This window comes from Muntiacus reevesi, chromosome 22 (genome assembly GCF_963930625.1).
Source record: "Muntiacus reevesi chromosome 22, mMunRee1.1, whole genome shotgun sequence".
Taxonomy (NCBI): Eukaryota; Metazoa; Chordata; class Mammalia; order Artiodactyla; family Cervidae; genus Muntiacus; species Muntiacus reevesi.
In genome coordinates, this window is record NC_089270.1 from 24773934 (window position 1) to 24796166 (window position 22233).

General features: G+C 41.8%; 1 protein-coding gene and 1 pseudogene across 1 annotated transcript in view; both read right to left on the reverse strand.

Annotated features, from left to right (window-relative positions):
* Positions 1 to 1040: 1040 nt before the first annotated feature.
* Positions 1041 to 1642, reverse strand: LOC136152731 (small ribosomal subunit protein uS12-like; annotated as a pseudogene).
* Positions 1643 to 5868: 4226 nt separating this feature from the next.
* The window catches only part of FAM47E (family with sequence similarity 47 member E), a 29167-nt gene continuing 12802 nt past the window's right edge, over positions 5869 to 22233 (reverse strand). Inside the window, exons 5-8 of the mRNA XM_065914628.1 lie at positions 19295 to 19495; positions 13841 to 13996; positions 8497 to 8574; positions 5869 to 6063 (exon numbers count right to left, since the gene is read on the reverse strand). Coding sequence (XP_065770700.1) covers positions 5998 to 6063; positions 8497 to 8574; positions 13841 to 13996; positions 19295 to 19495 — 501 coding nt within the window. The 3' untranslated portion in view covers positions 5869 to 5997. The remainder of the gene's footprint in view (positions 6064 to 8496; positions 8575 to 13840; positions 13997 to 19294; positions 19496 to 22233) is intronic.

Here is a 22233-nt window from a genome sequence, read left to right on the forward strand (position 1 = left end):
GGAAATGGCAACCCACTCCAGTATTCTTGCCTGGGAAATCCCTTGGACAGAGGAGCCTGGTGGGCTACAGTCCATGTGGTCACAAGGAGTCAGACACAACTTGGTGATTAAACCACCATTGCAGATAAAGGAGACCAGTTCTCCCAATTTCCAGTTATATTTGCCTCATTTTCCTGTAAGTCTTCACCCACAACCTCCCCAAAGTCTGTGGGGCTTCTGCTAACGGTTTCTTCAAAATTCTTCTAGCTTCAACCTATTTCTCAATTCTTCTCCCTTCCACATTTTACATTCTTGTTGTAGCATCCTACTTCCAGGGACAAAAATCTGCTAGTTATCTATTGCTGCATGACAAATAATCCCTAAGTTTAACGGTTTAAAACAACATGAATTAGAGTCATTTTTATGGGTTATAAATTCAGAAACCTCTTGACTGGGTGATTCTGGCTCAGTATCTCTCAGATGGTTGCAGTCAGGATGTCAGAAGGGGTTGCAGTCTCATCCAAAGGCTTAATGGGGCTGGAGGATCCTCTTCCAAGATGGCTATTTGCAAAAGGCTTCATTTCCTTGCTGTGTGGGCCTTTCCTCACAACATAGTAGCTGGTTTCTCCTAGAGCAAATGACTCAAGGGAGAACAAGAAGAAAGCCACAGTGTCTTTTATGATTTAGTCTCAGAAGCAACAATTGATCACTTCTCCCACATTCTAGTCCTTAAAATAAAGGCTAGGTACAGCCCATACTCAAGGGAAAAGAAATTAGACAATGCATTTTGAAGAGAGGGTGTCAAGTAACTTGTGGATCTTTTTTGAAACAGACACAATCCCCCTAAATCAGAGAGTCCTTGGGATTTTTCTCTAGAAATCTCATGTCTTAGAGCTGATGAACTGAGAAAAAGAAAAGAAATGATCCTTTAATTTGCTGAATTAAAATGTCATTTGTTGCTAAGACTGATGAAGCCAGGCAATGATTTATGAGCAAGTTTTTACATTTCTTTTTTTTTGGTATATGAAACTTGATTACTGTTGTGCTTTCCTCATCAGAATTTATGATCTTGGTCTTTCCTTCTTGCCTTTGTATAAAGCCAAAAGAGAGACACTGGCCACTTTGACAACCTTAAAGTGGACTCCAGGAATGCCACCAACAGCATGACCTTTGCGATCAAATCCAGCAATCAGAACTTCATCATTTCCCTCAATAAAATTCAAACAACCATCATCGGGTACCAAAGGAGTGATTTTTTTTTGCCTTTCTTGATTAGCTCAACCCTGATACATTTCCTGATGGCAGAATTTGGCTGTTTGGCTTCAACTCCTACTTTTTCCAGCACAATGCCCTTGGCATGAGAAGCACCACCCAAAGAGTTGGCCCCCAGGGCTGTGCCCAAATGGGCTTCCTTGTACTGTTTATTATGCCACTTCTGGTCTCGCTGGTGGCTACGGAGCTTCCTGGCAGTACGAAGACGGCGACACTTGCCCGTCCTGCCGGTGCCACGGGCCTGAGCGAAAGAGCCACATTTCTCTATATATTCTGGGATGCTAAAATCATTTTGTAATAAAAAATTACTAATAGCCAGAGAAAGACAGAGATCAGGGTTGAAGGAAAGGGGTGAGAGGGAACCTTTAATGTTGTTAGAAATACTCTGCATTTTGATGGTGGTGGTGGTAGTCACATGATTTCATATATTGTTAAATATAGAAGATTTATACACTTAACAGATGACTTTTATTATTTGTAAACTGTATCTGCATAAAGCAAATTTAAAAAAATTTTTTAAATACCATTTAAATTCACAGCTTTGCTCTTATGTGAAGGCAGAGTATTGATGGGAAACAGTGAGACCCTACATGCTGAACAGTGACCATATGGGAATGCTCAGATGGCTTCATGTTCCCTCACCTCCCAACCCTATGAAAATATGTTGTTCAGATCTCCTGTTGCAGGGAGTACAAGTGACTGATGGACCCAGCTGCTACCCCTCAGGATCTTTTACCCTCTCACCAGGGTCTACTCTCTTGGGCTGCTCCCAGCCAATGACTGAGCATGCAGACCTACCAAGGCAGGCCTGTTTTAGCAAAATGTGAGATGCCTCCCCTTGTCAACCTTGACTTGAGGTCTCCCCATTGGCCTGGCCAAACCTTTACTTGAATTGTCCTGGAGTCAAAATTCTTCCAACTCAAGTCTTCTTTTTCCTTCCCTCTTTCCTTCCACGGGGAATCACACATGCATCAGAATCTAAAGACTCTCCCTATGCTCTCCTACTCCCAACCCCAGTAAATCTCTCAGACGGCTAACGCCATTTTGTCATTTGCTCCTTGATAGACCCAGTGGACACGGCATTGAGCAAACCCTGGGAGATGGTGAAGGACAGGGAAGCCTGGCGTGCTGCAGTCCACGGGGTTGCAAAGAGTCGGACACGACTGAACAGCAATAAAGGCCCAAACGAGTGCAGCCTTCCTTGTCAGAGAATTTCTCCCTACTCCCCTCTGTGATGAGGTTTTTCCCACGTTTCATGAAGACTCCTAAAATGGTTTTTTGGAAATAACCCAGAAGGAGGTTGGGGTAGACAATTCTTTTTATTCTTCACCCCTAACACCCTCCCCCCACCCCTGGCCACTGACTTGAATCCTACCATCAGTAACGTGCTAGAGACAGTTTATCCCAGCTCACAAAAGCCAATTATTAACTTTTCAAGAATTTAGTGAGCTGGTTGTTAAACACAGCCATTATTAAGACTTAAGGGGACTACCCTGGTGGTCCAGTGGTTAAGAATCCACCTTGCAGTGCAAGGGACTCGGGTTCCATCCCTGGTCAGGGAACTAAGATTCCCACATTGGGCAGAGTGACTAAGGTCAGAGGCCACAACTAGGGAGTTCATGGGCCAAGATGAAAGTTCTGCATGATGCAACAAAGATGCTGCAACCAAGACCCAACACAGTCAAAAACAAATAAATTTAAAAAGCTTAAATATACTTACAATTAAAATAAATTATATTAAAGCCAAATGGAATAAAACTCAAAAATTCATCGCTTCCCGGCTATTGACCCCTTCTTTGTTAGTATCTAAACTCCTGAGGTTATTTACATCTATTACACTTGGGAGTTGGAAATAACATATAATGATGTGCTACACGCACTACTCTTTGGATTTTGGAGGCCAGATTTAGATGTGCTGTTTCAGCTCATGTCTTTAGTAATCTGAGAGGCTGCCAGCTTGGAGGGTGGCCTGAAGTGAGAGCAGGCTTTCAGATGGTCCAGAAATCTCTGCCCTCTGATCCAGCAAAGCCAGAATGCCTGAAGCACCTGTGGCACAGAGAGCCGCTGAATGGAGCTTTGGCACGGCCAGAAAGGCGAATCAGAGCTCGGGCCCCAGGGCTTTGCAACTGAGCTGTGAGCTCTGTGGCATGGAACCGCTCTCCTTCAGAAGAACCAATCTCAGCTTGTTGCTTGGCACCGGCTCGTACACCAGCCTGATCATGAGACCTTAGGTCACCAAGCGACTGGTGCTCATCGTCAACTGGGGGTCATCTGATCCCCTAAGCCTTAAAGTCAGCTAACATGCAGCGCGTGCGCGTGGTGTGCCAGGCTCCGCTCTAAGCACTTTACTGCTAACATTCCTTTTAATCCCCACCCCAATTCTGGGAGATGGTACTGTTATTATTGCTACCATCCCTACGTTAGATGAGAACACTGAAGCAGAGAGGGGATAAGCAATTTGCTCCATAGTCATACAGTTAATAAGGAGCAAGCTGGGTTTGAATCGAGGCTCTCCAGCTCCAAAGCCCACAGATTTAATTATCAAGTTATATTGCTTCTTGTAATCAGGTGACAGTTTTCTATTTAGGACTGGGTTTGACCAGAAATTGAAGACACGGTGTGCCCACTCCTACCACACTGCCATCTTCCTCAGCCTATATGCCTCACCTGGGGTTGTTCTTTAAGTCCAGGTAACGAAACAGACAGCCTCCACAATATGATGGTAGCAGCCACGAGTGGACTGCCTTGACACTCTAGCCCAACTCAAGGGTGGCCCTGAAGAACAGCTGAGAAGAGGACTTTTCGAGCAGACAGAAATGCAAGCATTTCATCCTGTTGACCACTTTGTCTAAAAGGAGAAATGGCCTGAGGAGCATGTGTCACCAATTAATGGTCAGCAGCTGATGGCTTAGCTTCGAAGCCAGAGACTTGGAAGGATCATGAATGCGGGGCTGGTGACAAGGAGGTTTGGGAGAAGAGGCATACAGGGGATTGCACAGAATGGATCCAGAGTATGAGGGGATTTGGTTCTTTGTGAATATGTACCCAAAGGACTCCACTATAGAGGAAGCACTCAATAATTAAGGGAAAGTTTAACCTAGCCTCTGCATGCCAGCCCCCTTCTTTCTCCAGGAGCACCAATGTTGCCCAGAGATGTCATAAGAATGGAGGCAGAAATGCAGGCTCCACATGCAATATCTTGAATTCCATTCACTAAGGTTGATCTAGCTACAGCTTCTGTGTAATAGTTGTCTGGCAATTAAAACCAAACTTGAGTCCCTGATATAAATTAGGCTTGAATGTAACAAAGCCAAGAACAATGTGTCCAGGGAAGTAAGTGAATTCTCTCCAGACCACCCCCAACACCTCCTCCACTCAACACTTGAAAGTCAGAATTATGGGACTGAAAGCCCAAATCCTGCCCCAGCTTGCCTAGTACAACAATTCCTCTGGGCTTGCAGGCTGAGCAGCTCTCCCTTCGTGGCTCCCATGGGCTACGATGTGGGAATGTACGATGAGCTGAAACATCAAGGGAGTCTGCGGAAAATGGCCTTACTAGAATAGCAACTAATTCTGGAATTGGACTTGCTTTCCTGCTTAACAAACTTCTGCCTTCCTGAATGCTTATTCACCACTGTGGTATCCCAGTCGACACTGAAACTCATTTCACAGCAATGGGCTGACACTATGGCTTCACTGCTTCTCTCATGTACTCCATCACCGTAACATGTCTAGACACACAAAGACTCATTCACAGCTACAGGTTATTGAAATGGGACCATGACAGTCCCACAGGATGAAAGGTCATCCATCAGCCAGAGATTCTGGATTTGAAGACACATACAGTAACTGATAAAACTTGCAAATATCTTTTTTCATCTTTATTTTTTTGACTGTACCACGTGACTTGCAGGAGACCCCCAACCAGGGATCGAACTCAAGCCCCCTGTATTGGAAGTGTGGAGTCAACCACCACTAGATCACCAGGGAACTCCCCAATATCCCTTTAATAAACTCCTTTTGATTAAATTATCTAGAGAGAAAGATCTAGAAAGATGCATTCCAATGACTAAAGAGTGGTTATTGCAGACTCTACAGAAATTCTTTGTATTTTTTAATGTTATTTTTGCTAGTCTATATTTCCTAGTTTTCCTAACATAAGCATTAACATTTTTAATAAAAAATTTTTAAATTTAATTTTTAAAATGTTATCTTGAGTTTCCATTAAACTTTATGATCCATGACCTTATGTTATGGGTACACATTTATCATCAAGACTAACATGCCAAAAAATGGGGAAAAATCCTCAGTAAGCTGAATTCAAAATGAAAGATTATATTGTAAAGAAAAAGTAAAGGAGGTATTCATTCAAAGCAGGGAAAATAGTACTCTGGAAAAATGCAAGAAAGTAATTCAGCTTTTTAAAGGTTTTATTTATTTATTTTTACAAATAGCTGATAGAACTATGTTATATTGACAATGCTACAAAAGTGTTAGAACACCAAATATGAATATTGATCTCATAGTTGATAAGATATGTAAAATATTGATTATCTGAAGCAGAAGACCATTCTGAAATGTTTACAAATATTAGTTACAAATTTTATGGATGTTGCCAACCAAGTCAAAGTTGTACATTTGTGAGGGGACATTCATCATAAATTTTGTTTAACGTTTAACAAGAGAGAAATAGCTAAGTAAATGAAAGCTGTCTAATCATCTTCCCAAGATTCTTCTAAGCTTGAGTTATTTTGTAGGACTCTGGTTACACTCACGTTTACATTCCTTCTTCATATACATCTTCTCAAGGAACTGAAAAAAGAGAAAAGATCAGAGAAGGTAAAATTGGCAAATGAAAATTGTACAGTCTGGTCAGAACCACTACCATACCTGAATTCACAATCTCATACTCTACTGTGTATCCTCATAGTACTCAACATCTGATGTTGATGACTAGACCATGCTAGTTGCATATCTTCAGAAATGCTTAGATTAATTCACTCATTTTATGGCTAAATCCAGCTCAGCCCAGCTCACCACAGCCTTGTACTGCTCATCTCTGCTATTAAAGGCCTGGACCTCTGTGTAGCTGAGGGAATGATGCTGTCAGTAATGCACAGAGCAGTTAATCCAGAAGCAGATACTGGAATGTGTAAGTACCTATGCTCATGTAACATATATAAATGTGTATATATATATACACAGTGTACATAGAAACTAGGGGAGTGAAAGAGAATAAAGCTCACATATAAAGTTAAACAAGTAATGACTAAAGGACTATATATATAAATATATATATATATATATATATATATATAATTTACCATAATAGAGTTCCTCCTCTCTTTTAGTTGAAATGTTATTGATAAAATCAAGGATATAAGATATAAGAAAGGGAGAAAATATTCCAGGGTTTGGACTTGCAGGTGTTCGCATGGGACTCAACTGTAGCCAGGGGCATCATCTCTCTTCAGTTGATGCAGCTAAAAGAGTAGCCAGTGATTCAGGCATGCTTCTTTTTGCACAAAATTGAATTAAATGTTCATCAACAGAATGGATTAAATGAATAGGAGACAAAGCAAAATGAAAAAACAAATCTCTTGCCACTAAGAATATTCAGAAAAACTATGAGTCATCATAATATCAAGATACCCAGTTACAATATATATATATGTATATGTATATACACACACACAAACACACAATCTCCTTGGCAAGAATATATATTAATATATCTGCATATATATATACACACACATAATTATATTTAAGCTAAGTATAAGTTTGCATGTATTATATAATCATCTATACAATTATATAATCACATAAAATATATAAGCATATTTTATATATTATACATATAATACACTTATGTAGGCTGCATATGAAAATGAGGCCATTATTATAAATATATAAATGTGTATGAGTACATTACTACATCTAATAGGCCTATAGTTGATGCTCAGAGCTAAAGGACAGATTTCATTCCTAGTTCTATAACAGAGTCTTTTAGCCCATTGGTCTATGTCACACGCTAGACTTTCCCCTCACACTGCCTGATTTAACTCTGAATCAGTCTGTATCTGAGCTTGATCAAAATACCTATTTGCCAGTGTGGTGTTGTTTAGTTGCTCAGAGGTGTCTGACTCTTTTGCGACCCCATGACTAGCCCGCCAGGCTCCTCTGTCCATGGCATTTCTCAGGCAAGAATACTGGAGTGGGTTGCCATTTCCTTCTCCACCACAAAAACAGTGTAAGATTTTGTTCATTCTACCACTCTTGGAAAAAAGAAATCCAGTGTCCTAGTTCCAGGAAAGTCTGCCATCTTGGCTGCACGGCCGCCTAAAGACTCCTCGGGCCGAGTGCACACGGAGGATGCTGGACACGCTCAGAACTTACCAGCCATGACTCGGGCCCCAGGTCGGCCTGGCTGCCTGCCGTGGGGACAGGCTGGCCTGGGGACAGAGCTCCAGGCTGCCGGCCCTCCTGCTCAACGGTCTGCTCTGCCAGCCTCCTGCCCCACTCTTGTCATCTTCCAGGGGAGTCTCCACAAGGGAGGCAGCAGGGCCAGCTGCCCAGGCTCACGGAGCGGGCAACACAAAGGGAGAAAAAGACAGAAGGGCCCTCAGGGGTGCCCGGGAAGAGACCTTTTGGCCTAGTCTGCATCCTCCTGCATCCTGCACTGTTGTCCAGTCGCTCAGTCGTGTCTGACTCTTTGCAGCCCCATGGACTGCAGCACACCAGGCTTCCCTGTCCTTCACCATCTCCCGGAGCTTGCTCAAACTCATGTCCATTGCATCGATGATGCCATCCAACCATCTCCCCCTCTTCTCCTCCTGCCAACATATAGCACGATAGTACTACTGTGATACCCAGCTTCACTTGGTCCTGACCCCAGCACGGCTCCTTGACCTTAGAAGTGGAAGTGAGGGAGACTTCACACTGAATCCTGGAGGATTCAGTGTTTTAGCAGCAGCCTCTCGCCCTGCACACAGATCCCTTTCATTTGGTCCCATTAAGGCCAAACCCAAGGAAGCTGAGTCAACGGGAAGCAGCAGGCAGAATGAAAAGGGCAAAACAACAAACGCCATCTGTGGGCCCCTGTCTGGGGTAAGCACACCCTTTCTCCAGGGCTGAGCCCTGCTGTGCACCTGGAAAAGAAGAATTTCATCAGGGCACTGACCCCTTTCCCATTAGCAACTGTGAGCCCCTAAGCGGGTCTCTCCAAAATGACCCCTTACTCACACTCGGCATCCTAGAGCCCCTGCTCAGAATAAAATCCTTAAAGGCAACAGTTCCATGAAGGTCCGCAAGTAACTCCTCCTGAAAGAGGGTCCACAGGTTAAAAAAGAGTCAGTTGTCAGAAGCTTAATGTCATCCTTGTCCTAATTAAAAGCACTGAGCCCTTTATCAAGCACCTCATTTTAAGCTACTTCCTTCTCACGTGGGAATATGTGTATAAATAATGTTCAGAAGTTGATGACTACAAAGGTTTTCAAAAGATACCCAACTTTCCTTTCCCTGGTCTTACTCTTGTATTAAGGATAAGCAACACATTTTATCAATTAGATAATTATTGACCTAGGATGTCTAGACTCTATTTGAGATTAATAATTGTGATGCTGTGATTTATAATGTGCTAATCTGTGCTTAGTCACTCAGTCATGTCCAACTCTTTGCGACCTCATGGACTGTAGCCCACCAGGCTCCTCTGTCCATGAGGATTCTCCAGGCAAGAATACTGGAGTGCGTTGCCATGCCCTCCTCCAGGAGACCTTCCCAACCCAGGGATTGAACCCAGGTCTTCTGCATTGCAGGTGGATTCTTCACTGTCTGAGCCACCGGGGAAGCCCATGATTTATAATAAGAAATATGTATTTGGTCTTCTTCCCATTCTTGGCACAGAGCTCCTAAAAGCCTTGAAATTTCTTAAGTAATAAAAGCCACAGAGGTGTTTTTCCTTAACAAGCACCTTTCAGCCACGTCAGAGTTTATCTTAATGAGGTCTTTTTGGAAACCCCCTAGATAGCTACAAGATGAGGGTGGGTTGCCAGGGAAACCAACCATGTGATTAAAGGGTTGGCACTTTCAGCTCCAACCCCAACCTCCTGGGAGGGGAGAAGAGTTGGAGTTGAATTAATCAGGAACGGCCAGTGATGTAATCAATTAAAATCGCTCAGTCATGTTCGACTCTTTGTGACCTCATGGACTGTAGCTCAACAGGCTCCTCTGTCCATGGAATTCTCCAGGCAAGAATACTAGAGTGGGTTGCCTTGCCCTCCTCCAGGGGATCTTCCTAACTCAGCTGACTGAACCTGGCTCTCCTGCATTGGAGGCAGATTCTTTACCATCTGAGCCACCAGGGAAGCCCAGTATAATGAAGCCTCTGTACAAATCTAAAGAAGGGGATTTGCAAGCTTTCAGGTTGGTAAGGATGTGAAGGTACCTGGGGAAGGTAAGGGAGCTCTGAGTCCTGCCCACATACCTTGCCCTGTGCATCTCTTCCATTTGCCTGCTTTTGAAAGTACCTCTTTAAGAGGATTCAACCAGTCCATCCTAAAAGAGATCAGTCCTGGGTGTTCATTGGAAGGACTGATGTTGAAGCTGAAACTCCAATACTTTGGCCACCTCATGCGAAGAGTTGACTCATCGGAAAAGACCCTAATGCTGGGAAGGATTGGGGGCAGGAGGAGAAGGGGACGACAGAGAATGAGATGGCTGGATGGCATCACCAACTCGATGGACATGGGTTTGGGTAGACTCCGGGTGTTGGTGATGGACAGGGAGGCCTGGCGTGCTGCGATTCATGGGGTCACAAAACGTCGGACATGACTGAGCAACTGAACTGAACTGAACTGAACTTTATAATAAACTGGTAATCTTACTAGATTGTAAGTAAACTGTTTCCCTGAGTTCTGTGAGCTGTTCTTGCAGACGATCAAACCCAAGGAGGGGGTCATGGGAACTTTGATTTATAGCCACTCAGCCAGAAGCATGGGTGACAACCTGGACTTGAGGCTGGCATTTGCAGTGGGGGCAGTCTTGGGGTCTGAGCCTTCAAACTGTGGGATTGGATACTGTCTCCAGGTAGGCAGTGTCAGAACTGAGTACAATCATAAGACATCCAGCTGCTGTTGGAGAATCAGAAAATTGCTTGGTGTGGGAAAAAAAAACCTCAGCACATTTGCCGACCAGAATTGAGAGTGGTAGAGGAAGAAATGGGAGTATTTTCCTACTCAGTATATATCTGCAAATTTTAGAATTAACTCCAAAGGGCATGATAAAAAAAAAAAAAAATTGATGCAATCCCAATGTCTTCAGGGTATTCATGCATTCATTTGGTTTTTGTTCAATTTATTTGAATTTAAAATCTTGATGTAGAAGTTTCTATCATTGTAATTCAGTTCTTTAAGGCCATTTCACTCTCCAAATAAATTCAATCAAGAATAGTCAAAACTTGTGTTTCCAGCAAGACAGCCATGCCCTCATGGTGACTGCCCCTAACCAGCACACAACTGCATATGTGTCTTGTGAACTGAGGTATATAGCCAAGTGGCATCACTTAAAGTACACAAGATATTCAGTCTTCAGGTATTATAAAAGTGTGATTTACAAAAATCATTACAGAACAATTCCATTGCTTTGAGTCCTTCCTGTGTCTAAACTGCCTGATAAGCAGTCTTTTACTGTAATAGCTCTATAAACCACATTTCCTTTTTTTTTTTTCCATTTATTTTTATTAGTTGGAGGCTAATTCCTTTACAATATTGTAGTGGTTTTTGCCATACATTGACATGAATCAGCCATGGATTTACATGTGTTCCCCATCCCGATCCCTCCTTCCACCTCCCTCTCCACCTGATCCCTCTGGGTCTTCCCAGTGCACCAGCCCCAACATTTAAGTATTATTTCTTTTTCATGAGCTGACTGTAACTGTTATGACAAATGTCTTTACTGGCTTTCACCATTAAGATAAATCTTTTGGTAAAATTATTTAAGTCTTTAAGAATATGTTTCTTGGGACTTCCCTGGTGGTCCAGTGGTTAAAACTTCACCTTTCAATGCAGGGGGGTGAGGGTTCAATCCCTAGCCAGGAAGTTAAGATCCCACATGCCTTGGGGTCAAAAAACCAAAACATAAAACAAAAGCAATATTGTAACAAATTCAATAAAGATTTTAAAAATGGTCCACATCAAAAAAATCTTAAAAAAAAGAACATGTTTCTTAAAAGAGAACTTCTAGACACCTTGACCAAAAGTTTTATAACTTTTTATTTTTAAATATTTAACTCATTGAGGATGTTCAGTTATTTTTTGCAAGTGAGCTGGAACTGTTTTATGTCATATGTTCAGTCAGTCAGTTCAGTCGCTCAGTCGTGTCCAACTCTTCGCAACCCCATGGACTGCAGCATGCCAGACTTCCCTGTCCATCACCAACTCATGAAACTTGCTCAAACTCATGTCCATCAAGTCAGTGATGTCATCCAACCATCTCACCCTCTGCTGTTCCCTTCTCTTCCTGCCTTCAGTCTTTCCCAGCATCGGGGTTTTTCCAGTGAGCCAGTTCTTTGCATCAAGAGGCCAAAGTATTGGAGTTTCAGCTTCAGCATCAGTCCTTCCAATGAATGTTCAGGACTGATTTCCTTTAGGATTGACTGGTTGGATCTCCTTGCCGTCCAAGGGACTCTCAAGAGTCTTCTCCAACACCACAGGTCAAAAGCATCAGTTCTTCAGCACTCAGCTTTCTTTCTAGTCCAAGTCTCACATCCGTACATGACTACTGGAAAAACCATAGCTTTGACTAGATGGACCTTTGTTAGCAAAGTAATATCTCTGCTTTGTAAAACACTGCCTATGTTGGTTATAGCTTTTCTTCCAAGGAGCAAGTATCTTTTAATTTTATGGCTTCAGTCACCATCTGCAGTGATTTTGGAGCCCAAAAAATAAAGTCTGTCACTGTTTCCATTGTTTCCCCATCTATTTGCCATGAAGTGATGGGCTCAGATGCCATGATCTTAGTTTTCTGAATGTTGGGCTTTAAGTCAACTTTTTCACTCTCCTCTTTCACTTTCATCAAGAGGCTCTTTAGTTCTTCTTTGCTTTCTGCCATAAGGGTGGTGTCATCTGCATATCTGAGGTTACTGATATTTCTCCCGGCAATCTTGATTCCAGCTTGTGCTTCATCCAGCCTGGCATTTTGCATGATATACTGTGCATATAAGTTAAATAAGAAGGATGACAATATACAGTCCTGACCTACTCCTTTCCTGATTTGGAACCAGTCTGTCATTCCATATACAGTTCTAACTATTGCTTCTTGACCTGCATACAGATTTCTCAGGAGGAAGGCCAGGTGGTCTGGTATTCCCATCTCTTGAAGAATTTTCCAGTTTGTTGTGATCCACACAGTCAAAGGCTTTGATGTAGTCAATAAAGCAGAAGTAGATGTTTTTCTGGAAATCTCTTGCTTTTTCTGTGATCCAGCTGATGTTGGCAATTTGATCTCTGGTTCCTCTGCCTTTTCTAAATCAGCTTGCACATCTGGAAGTTCTCGGTTCACAAACTGTTAAAGCCTGGCTTGGAGAATTTTGAGCATTACTTTGCTAGCGTGTCATGTGTTAAACCACATAAATTTAGATAGGCAGCCCCAAAAACTGTATGATGAGAAACTCTGCCTAATATTATTTATTTTGAAACTTATATATAAGCATCTTGGGCTCATAAATTCATGTCATGTTTCCCATTTGAAAATAAGAATTTCATACCCAGTTCTAGAAAAGATAAAATACTTTCTGCCTCAGCTTTCCAAGCAAAAGGAGGCAATTGATGAGTGACTTTTGAGTGAATGAGTAGCCAAACTTTTATAGCATTTTACTTTTTTGATATGTTTTCACAATGTTATCTGGGAGAAGTTTTGAATCTGCTGATCCAGAGAAGAGGATCACAAATATTCTCAGCAGAGTCCTGTATAAGTATTGCATCAAAATTTCCAAAATTTCAGGACTATAGGGAGCATCTGCTTCCATTAGGTACTTGCTCACAAGAGATGGGCAGGCACAAAGCTTATCTACAGTAAAACCAGAACATATCCTTGTTGCATGTGTTTGTTGCTTTGTAACATCAAACAGTGCTTAACCTTTGTCCCTTTTCTCTTAGAGAGATCCTGCAACTCAGCTGCATGGCATAAAAGTAGTTTTTTTTATCACAATTTTAACATTCATTCATTGCTGATTAAAAAAAAAAAAAACTCACATTTTCACTCAAAGAGAACTCATGACATTATATCCATTCTCAACTGAGGTGGTCCTACCAAGTCACACCACCCTTTGAACAACCAATTTATCCATGGACTCAAGAAGAGTAGGAGGACAAGGAGTGGTTGCCCCATCGTTAGAGACATCGTGTCTACCATGATGCTAGTCTTACTTATTACATATTCCTTATAAAATGACTTGGCTTTCTCATTGTCAAATTCAATATGCAAGTTATAAGACTTTCAGCAGCCTCTGAATTACTCCAGAGACTCTGACTTCAATATGAGGAGGCAGTTGCACTAGGTCAGATGATCAAGTCTCAGCACACACACATACCTGCTTCTGTAGCTCCTTTTCAAAATTCTCATCTTGAGCTTTACATAAGACCTTGGGGTCAACCAAAGGTTCATCAGCTCTTTGCTTTTTCCACAACTTGGGGTTCAGATACCATGCTCCATATCTCATCTTCACCCACTTTGGTTTATGAGGTTTCTGTACAAATAACATAATTCCCAATTTCATTAGTTTGTTTGGTTTGTCATTTCAATAAATCTAAAATTAAACTTGTGAAAGTGGTAGCATTTATTTTTAATTTATGCTTATTCCTTTCCAAGGCATTTTATGAAGTGTCAGTAGGCTTTGATTTTACAAACATGAAAAGTTTACGACTGAGAAAATAATGCGGTAGGGTAAGCATGGCCTTCGATTTAGACAAACCTGGGCTCAAACCCCGCCCTCTCCAGCTTAGTAGCTATGAGTCCATGGACAAGTTACTCAAATTCTTCATTTGTAAAATAGAGATAATAGTTTTCTGCCCCATAGGGTTATTGTGAAGAAAAAAATGAAAGAATTATGTAAAACAGCTAGAAATAAAATATTTCAATGAAGGGTAATGACCTTCAACAATAACGTTACTAACCTATGAGTCCAGCTCTGTGCTCAGTTTTGTAAATGGTACACTACTTTTGATCCAAATGCTATCCAACACCAATCTCTTGTCTCTTTAATTGAAAGAGAGAAAGAGGTGGGAGAAGAGATGTCATGTCTTTCCTTCTCCCATGACTCTGTTACAACAAAAAGAGAAACTTTTCCAGATAAATACAAAGAAAAGAAAGTAGATCTGCTGGAGCAGACTGTAGGAAAGAGGATTTCCTGGAAATGAGCTTGAAAGATCTGTGGGTTGATGGAAATGTCCTAACATAGGATTGCAGTGACAGCTGCACAACTCTTTAAATGTAAAATCATTGAATTGTGCAATAAAATGGGTGAATACCTCAAAAATACATGTGTTATGTAAAATGTTGACTATTTCAGAGTTATGAAATAAAGTCTTCATGTTGTTAAAAAAAAAAAAAAGAAGAAATGAATCTTTTCTTTCCTACTAACAAACAAGAGAAACAAAGGAAGGAGTTAATAGCCATAGAAACAGCAAACCAAGTCCATAAGAGTTAAGCAATTGCAATTTTGACTGTTACTAATCTGTAGAATATGCAACTAGATTTGTCCTTCACAAAGTTAATTCCTTAATCACTTTCTGACTTGATGTGAACTGTATCCTTTATGTGAATTGTATCCTGCATCTGGCATTTTCTCCCCCACACTCTCTGTAACACTCCCCTGTAGCATTCTTCATTTCAGGAAGAAGGTCACCAGTCGATAATTCTGGAGGAGAACAGACCCAGTTACTGAGTTTCCTGATGCCAGCTGTGGCCCTTTTGAAATTTTTGCAGAAGAAAGAAAAATATGAGACCTTCACTGTTTTCATCCTTATCACATACCCTGGCTACAAGTCCTGATTCTAAGACCTCTCCCTATTCCCCAGGAAGGAGGGCACGGCTTCTGAGGCACTTGCCTCCCATGTCCCCTCTTTGCTTGGCAAAGATATAAAGCTACTCTCTTTCCTCCAAAACCCTGTCTCCATATTTCTTTTTGGTATTGGTGCACAGAGGGCCAGTATTTTGGCAACACCAGGAGTTCATCTGTTAGTTCATAGCCCAGGGCTATGATGCAATACCCACTCACTGTCTCATCAGGAAAGGAGGTCTAATGTTTGCACAGGACTAAGAGATATGAAACACGAAGATCCTGCTCCTCCCCCTTCTCAGGCTTCCCTGATGGCTCAGATGGTAAAGAACCTGCCTGCAATGCAGGAGACTCAGGTTCAATCCCTGGGTTAGGGAGATCCCCTGAGGAAGGAATGGGTACCCACTCCAGTATTCTTGCCTGGAGAATTCCATGGACTGAGTCTCTGGGGTCACTCATATCTATAAACTATGAGGTGGAATGTGTGGGCCATTCTAGAGTCAAGCCAGAAACACCTGCCTGAAGAAGACAGGAAGGGACTAAATACACGGGCGGGAAATCCCTTCTCAGAGCTGGATTCAGCATTATGATCTCCATTCCAAGGCTCCTGACCACTTTGCTGTTTCTAGAGCACCTGTCACACTGCTGCCCCAGTGCCTTTGCATTCACTGTTCCCTCTCCACAATGCTTTTCCCCAAGATACCCACATGGCTCACCCCTTACCTATTTCAGGTCATCTATTCAGTTGTGTCTTCCCTGACCACCCGGTTCAAGAACTGTAACCCCCCTCACAATACTGCTTGTCTTCTTTCCCTGACTCATTTTTCTTAACAGCAGTTATTACCACTTGATATGCTAAATGTTTTCTTTGTGGCTGTGCTGGGTCTTTGTTGCTTTGAGTGGGGTTTCTCTAATTGCAGCGAGCAGGGTTTACTCTCTACTAGAGGTATGCAGGCTTCTCATTGCAGTGGCATCTCTCGTTCAGAGAACAGGCTCTAGGGCATGCTCAGGCTTCAGTAGTTGAGGTTTGTGGGTTCAGTAATTGCAGCTCTAAAGTGTAGAGTCAGTAGTTTTGATGCATGGCCTTATTTATCCCACGGTATGTGGGATGGTCCATGATCAAGGATCAAACCCATGTCCTCTGCACTAGCAGGTGGATTCTTAACCACTGGGCCACCAGGCGAGTCCTAAATATTTTTCTTGATTGCTTGTCTCACCTCCCACCTTCTAAAATGTAAGCATCTGAGACTGGCATCTAAAACAATACTTAGGACACAATCGGTGCTCATTAAACATTTGTCAGATTAAAATTAGGTCTCTTAACTTAGGCATTATTGACATTTCATATATTGTTAAGTATAGAAGAATGATACACTTAACACAGATGACTTTTATTATAGGTAAACTGTATCTGCATAAAGCAAATTAAAAAAAATTTTTTTAAATACCATTTGAATTCACAGCTTTGCAAAGTCTCTTTATGTGAAGGCAGAGTATTGATGGGAAACAGTGAGACCCTACATGCTGAACTGTGACCATATGGGAATGCTCAGATGGTTTCACGTTCTCTCACCTCCCAACCCTATGAAAATATGTTGCTCGGATCTCCTGTTGCAGGGAGTACAAGTGACTGATGGACCCAGGGTGTTGTCTTATGCACTGCAAGAGCTTCAGCAGCATTCCTGGTCTCTACCCACTAGATGTCTCTTCAGTCATTACGTCCTGTCTGACTCTTTGTGACCCCATGGACTGCAGCACACCAGGCTTCCCTGTTCTTCACAATCTCCCCAAGTTTGCTCAAACTCATGTCCGTTGAGCCAGTGATGCCATCCAAGCATCTAATCCTCTGTCACTCCTTTCTCCTCTTGCCCTCCATCTTTTGCAGGAAAAAAATTAGAGAATTTAAAGACATAGCGATAGAAACACAGAGAGAAAAGAGAATAAAAACTGAACAGGGCAGCTGTGATCTATGAGACAACTTCATGCAACCTAATTTACATGTGATTGGAGTCCTGGGAGGGGGTTGAGGGAAAAAACATTTGACCATGTAATGGCCAAAATTTCCCCCAATAGTTGAAAACTATAAACTCATAGATCAAAGGGGCTTAGTAAACCCCAAGCATAAAAAACATGAAGAAATAAATACCAATGTGTATAATAATCACAGTACTCAAAATCAGTGACAAAGATAAGAATGACATAAGATTTAAACAACACAATCAAGAAGACAGTGAGGCATCTTTAAAGTACTGAAAACAAACAAAAAACTTTTGAACCTAGAATTCTATACCCACAAAAATACCTTTTAAAATGAAGGCAGAATAAGGATAGCTTCAGACCTAGAAAAGCTGTGAGAATTCGTTGCCAGCAGATCTACACTGGTAGAGTGTGACATGTGTATAAAGTGTTAGTCACTTTGTAGTGACTATTTGCAGCCCCATGACTGTAGCCTGCCAGGCTCCTCTGTCCATGGGATTCTCCAGGCAAGAATACTGGAGTGGGATGCCAGTCCCTTCTCCAGGGGATCTTCCTGACGCAGGGATTGAACCTGGGTCCCCTGCATTGCAGGCAAATTCTTTACTGTCCGAGCACCAGAGAAACCCAGGTAGAGAGGAGATATCAAAGGAAGGTATTAAAGGAAGCCCCTCAGGCTGAAGGAAAAAGATACCATGTGGAAATCTATTTGAACTTTTGCACAGTGATCCTCCAGCTACCAGTCAAAAGTTCGATTTTGGCAATAACCACCACGCTTTATAAAGCAGCATTTGTGCAATTATTTGTAAGTCCAGGGACTTGAGCAATTTCATTCAGTCCAGATTCAGAACCAGCAGTGGTCCAGGCCCCATGTGCCTGAGCCATGTGGATATGATTTGCCTGTCCAGGATCATTTTACACTTTACACTTTAGAAAGAGGAGTGGAAAATGGAAAATTTAAAGCACTGATATTAGTGACAGAATGCACAGTTTTCATAAATTTTATGCAACAGAGTCAAGGGTGGAAAACATCATGAGTGTAAAACTAGGTCAGCTGATTATGTCCAATTTTAAATGGCAAAGTTTTTATGTCAAAAATATTGGGAAAATAGTATCAAACCTGGAGTAGGGAATAGCAACCCACTCCAGTATTCTTGCCTAAAGAATTCCATGGACAGAGGAGCCTGGTGGGCTATAGTCCATGAGGTTTGCAAAGAGTCGGACATAACTGAGCAACTGAACTTAGTATAAAACACAGAGATAATTATCTTCACTTTCAGAGAAACAAACTGTATAACCTCCTCACCCCACAACTCCCACATAGGCGCTGCAATCTGTTGTTGGACTGGCACAATTTGACTTGTATATATATAGCTGCACTAACACATGGTATAGAAAAGTTTTTAGGGTTTCATAGTACTTCCTTTTGGAACAGAGCCTGTTTTTTCTACTGTTTCCTTGTTCTGTCTTCACAGGAAACTGGTGCTGGGAAACTGAGCGATTTGTTAATTATCAGGCAAGCATGTGGTCAAGAATGATGGTTTGTGGTCAAAAACACCACCATAAAAATTCAAGAATTCTTTGGACTGGAACAGTGTCCCCGATCACTGACTGCAGCATTTTACTCTTGAAAGTATAAACATACATGTATAGTTCTACTGACTACTGGAATTTTAACATGTAAACTGCATAAGTTTCAACATACAAAACAAACCGATTGCTTCAACACATAAAACACATAAAAAGAACTAATGACTCTTCAGATATCACCAATAATGCTAAAAGGCATGCCTTGTTTGTATAACTGACTTCGTTAGATGTATTAAATATTCACTCACTTAACAAATGTTTATTTATTAGATTTTTAAACAAATATTAAACGTCAATGAATTTTTCAAGAATTTTACTGAAAAAGGTCAGTGCCTTCTGAGGTACCAGAATTCAAGAACATTTAACATTTTGATAATATTTAATTTTACTTGACTCTCAGTCTTCCCCCTTTTTTGCAATTACCTGTGGCTTCCGAAGTCTCTGCTCACAGTCTAGTTTCTGGAAGAACTGTGGTTCCTGCAGTTTATTTAGCCCACTCCTTTTCTTTAGCTCCAGAGGAACCTGGCTGGGTCTCATTGTGTGGAGTACATTATGGCAAGGGTTGCTCTGATAGTTAATGTCAAACTGTCTCAGGAGAAACTCCTCATCAATGTTCAGGCTCCCCTGGAAGAATGCCACAGGACACGAGTCAAGGACAAACGGTGAAATGTTCCTGCTTCTTTCTTTAATCTAAAGGAGGTGTTTGGCCATGACTAGAGAGGAGAGAGGTAGTTTAAAAAAAGAGGTGGAAAAGGCTCAGTCACCATTTGTAGGAGACAAGAAGGATTCGGGGTCTGGAGAGATTTGTGAGTGCATTGAAACAACTTAGGACCTATGAGAAGCAGGGAGTCCTGAGGGAAATAATGGGGCTGTGGAAAATTCAGTCTGTTTGATCAAAAACATCTCTAACACATTATAAGAGTGACATCTCTAGAGGTATTTTTCAGACACGTCTATAAACGTTTCTGCCCACAGATGTTATAAGGTTATAAGGAAAGCTGCCCTGTTCGGGATTCCTACTGAAGCCACGTTCTGTGCACAGAACAAACCTCCTTCTCTTCCCTCAGCCAAAACTGGGAGGAGCACAGATGGGCACATTTAGAGTGCCTAACCATCCATAGGGGCTTCCTAGGTGGCTCAGTGATTAAGAAAAAAAACAAAAACAAAAAACCCGCCTGCCAATGCAGGACCCACAGAAGACTTGGGTTCAATCCCTGGGTCAGGAAGATCCCCTGAAGGAGGAAATGGCAACTCACTTCAGAATTCTTGCCTGGAAAATTGCATGGACAGAGGAGCCTGGTGGGCTACAGCCCATGGGTTGCAAAGAGTCAGACACAATCGAGCACTCATGCAGCACGCAAACATCTGTAGGCTGATCATCATGATGTGGCTAAAAGACAGATTACATTTGAAGGATAGTAGAATATAGCATCCCAAAATATGCCTCTGGCCCAAGGGTTATTTTGAGCTGCAACAGCAGACAACACAGGAAACAATCTAGAAACAGAGTTAGAAGTCACCCTTCAAGTGAAATTTACATTAATTTTTTAAAAAAAATCTCTATTTGTATGGGTGTCTCCATCTCCATTCTAGGAGGAAAAGGCAGACTCTAAATCATATTATCAACGGAGAAGGCATTCATTTAAATCTGCACAACAAATCATAATCCTGTTCTCCTGTTTTTCCTGGTCACCTCCCCAGTTAGACTCCCCACACTTTTTTCTCTTTTTGTCTTTGGCTGACGATGGTGTTTGAGCCTGAATTCTAGCCCACCTAGGAGAGTTACTCATTTTCCCCTGGGTATCTTCCATGTATACATGAGGTATACTTGTTAATAAGTTTCTGTCTGTTTTTTAGTTGTTAATCTGTCTTTGGTTGTAGAAATCTGGGAGAGAACTTAGAAGAGTAAACGGAAAATTATTCTTTCTTCCCCTACAGAGTCAACACAATCCCACTTTGGAATATATAAGTTGGGGAACATAGAGGATGAGGTCATTAGCAATTGAAGCTGATGTTGAAGTGAAACTTGCAGAGAGGGATCATTAAATAGAGTTAGGGGTATAAACTCGGCTGAAATAATATTGAAACAGAAATAGAGCAAGCAGAATCAATCAGGTAAAAAAAATAAACAACATGGAAGGAAAGTATAAACAAGTGCTATGGAGAAAATACCACAAGGTGATGTGATAGGGACCAAAGGAGTTTGACAGATAAAGATGCAACCTTGGTCATAAGGGAATGAAGATGAGGCTGGTCACCAGAGCACCTAAACTATTATCCTAGGGTTCCTTAAATTTCCTGCTGAAAGAGGAATAGTCTCCAGCAGTAGGAATGGGAGAAGTGGAAGAGCTGGAAATCAGGCAATCCCATCCAGCCTGACTGTAGACAAGCAGTGGTAGAGTGGGCATCAGTGGGCAGCGTGCTTTCCTGCCCAGCATCCCTAGTCCAGTCACCCTCCGGGAAGCCTCCCTCTACCACTCTCAGTCAATCTGTTGCAAAAGGCTGGACATGCCCATCTTTTGACCTCAGGGTAAGACATGTGACCTGGACTAGCCAATAATCATATTCCATCTCCTTACTCATAGTGGATAATTCATGCGTAGGTGTGACTCAGGTTAATCCAGTAAATGTAAGCCCTGGAGTTTCCCCTATGAGATAAAGGTTAGAGTGGTGGGGTTTAAGTTTTGAAAATTTAGTGACTACTTTGGCATGTCTTAGGGAAAGACTACAGAAAAGTGTCGTCAGATAGAGGGGAGCAGCCAAGTGATGGGAAGAGGGCCTAAAAACATTTTAACACCCAGATACAGCTGCGCCTGAAGGTCCTAAGACTTCTGGATGATTCCCTTTTCTCCCTTAATCTAGTCTGAATTATATCATTTGTCAAAGAAGTAGTCCTAAGTAATACATTGACTAAAACTGACTAATGCACTCAAAAAAATGAGGGTGGGGGATGTAAAATTCTAGAAGGTCTTAAATCCAGGAAACAGCATCAGGAATCTAGACATCTAAGGGGACTCAAGGACAGGAATAGGTACTAAGAAGGCAAGAAAAGAACTTGATAACTGAATCAAAAGTCTCTTCATGTCAAATACTTTTTGTAATGACTGTAGTCAAACATAGCTTCCAAAGTACTTAAAGATAAATATAACCAAGAAAGATTTATATGATCTGAAGAGAAACCCGAGTATGCTGGAAAAGATTGAAGGCAGGAGGAGAAGGGGATGACAGAGGATGAGATGGTTGGACGGCATCATCAACTCAATGGACATGAGTTTGAGCAAGCTCCGGGAGATGGTGAAGGACAGGGAAGCCTGGCGCGCTGCAAGCCATGTGGTCGCAAAGAGTAGGACATGACTAAGCAA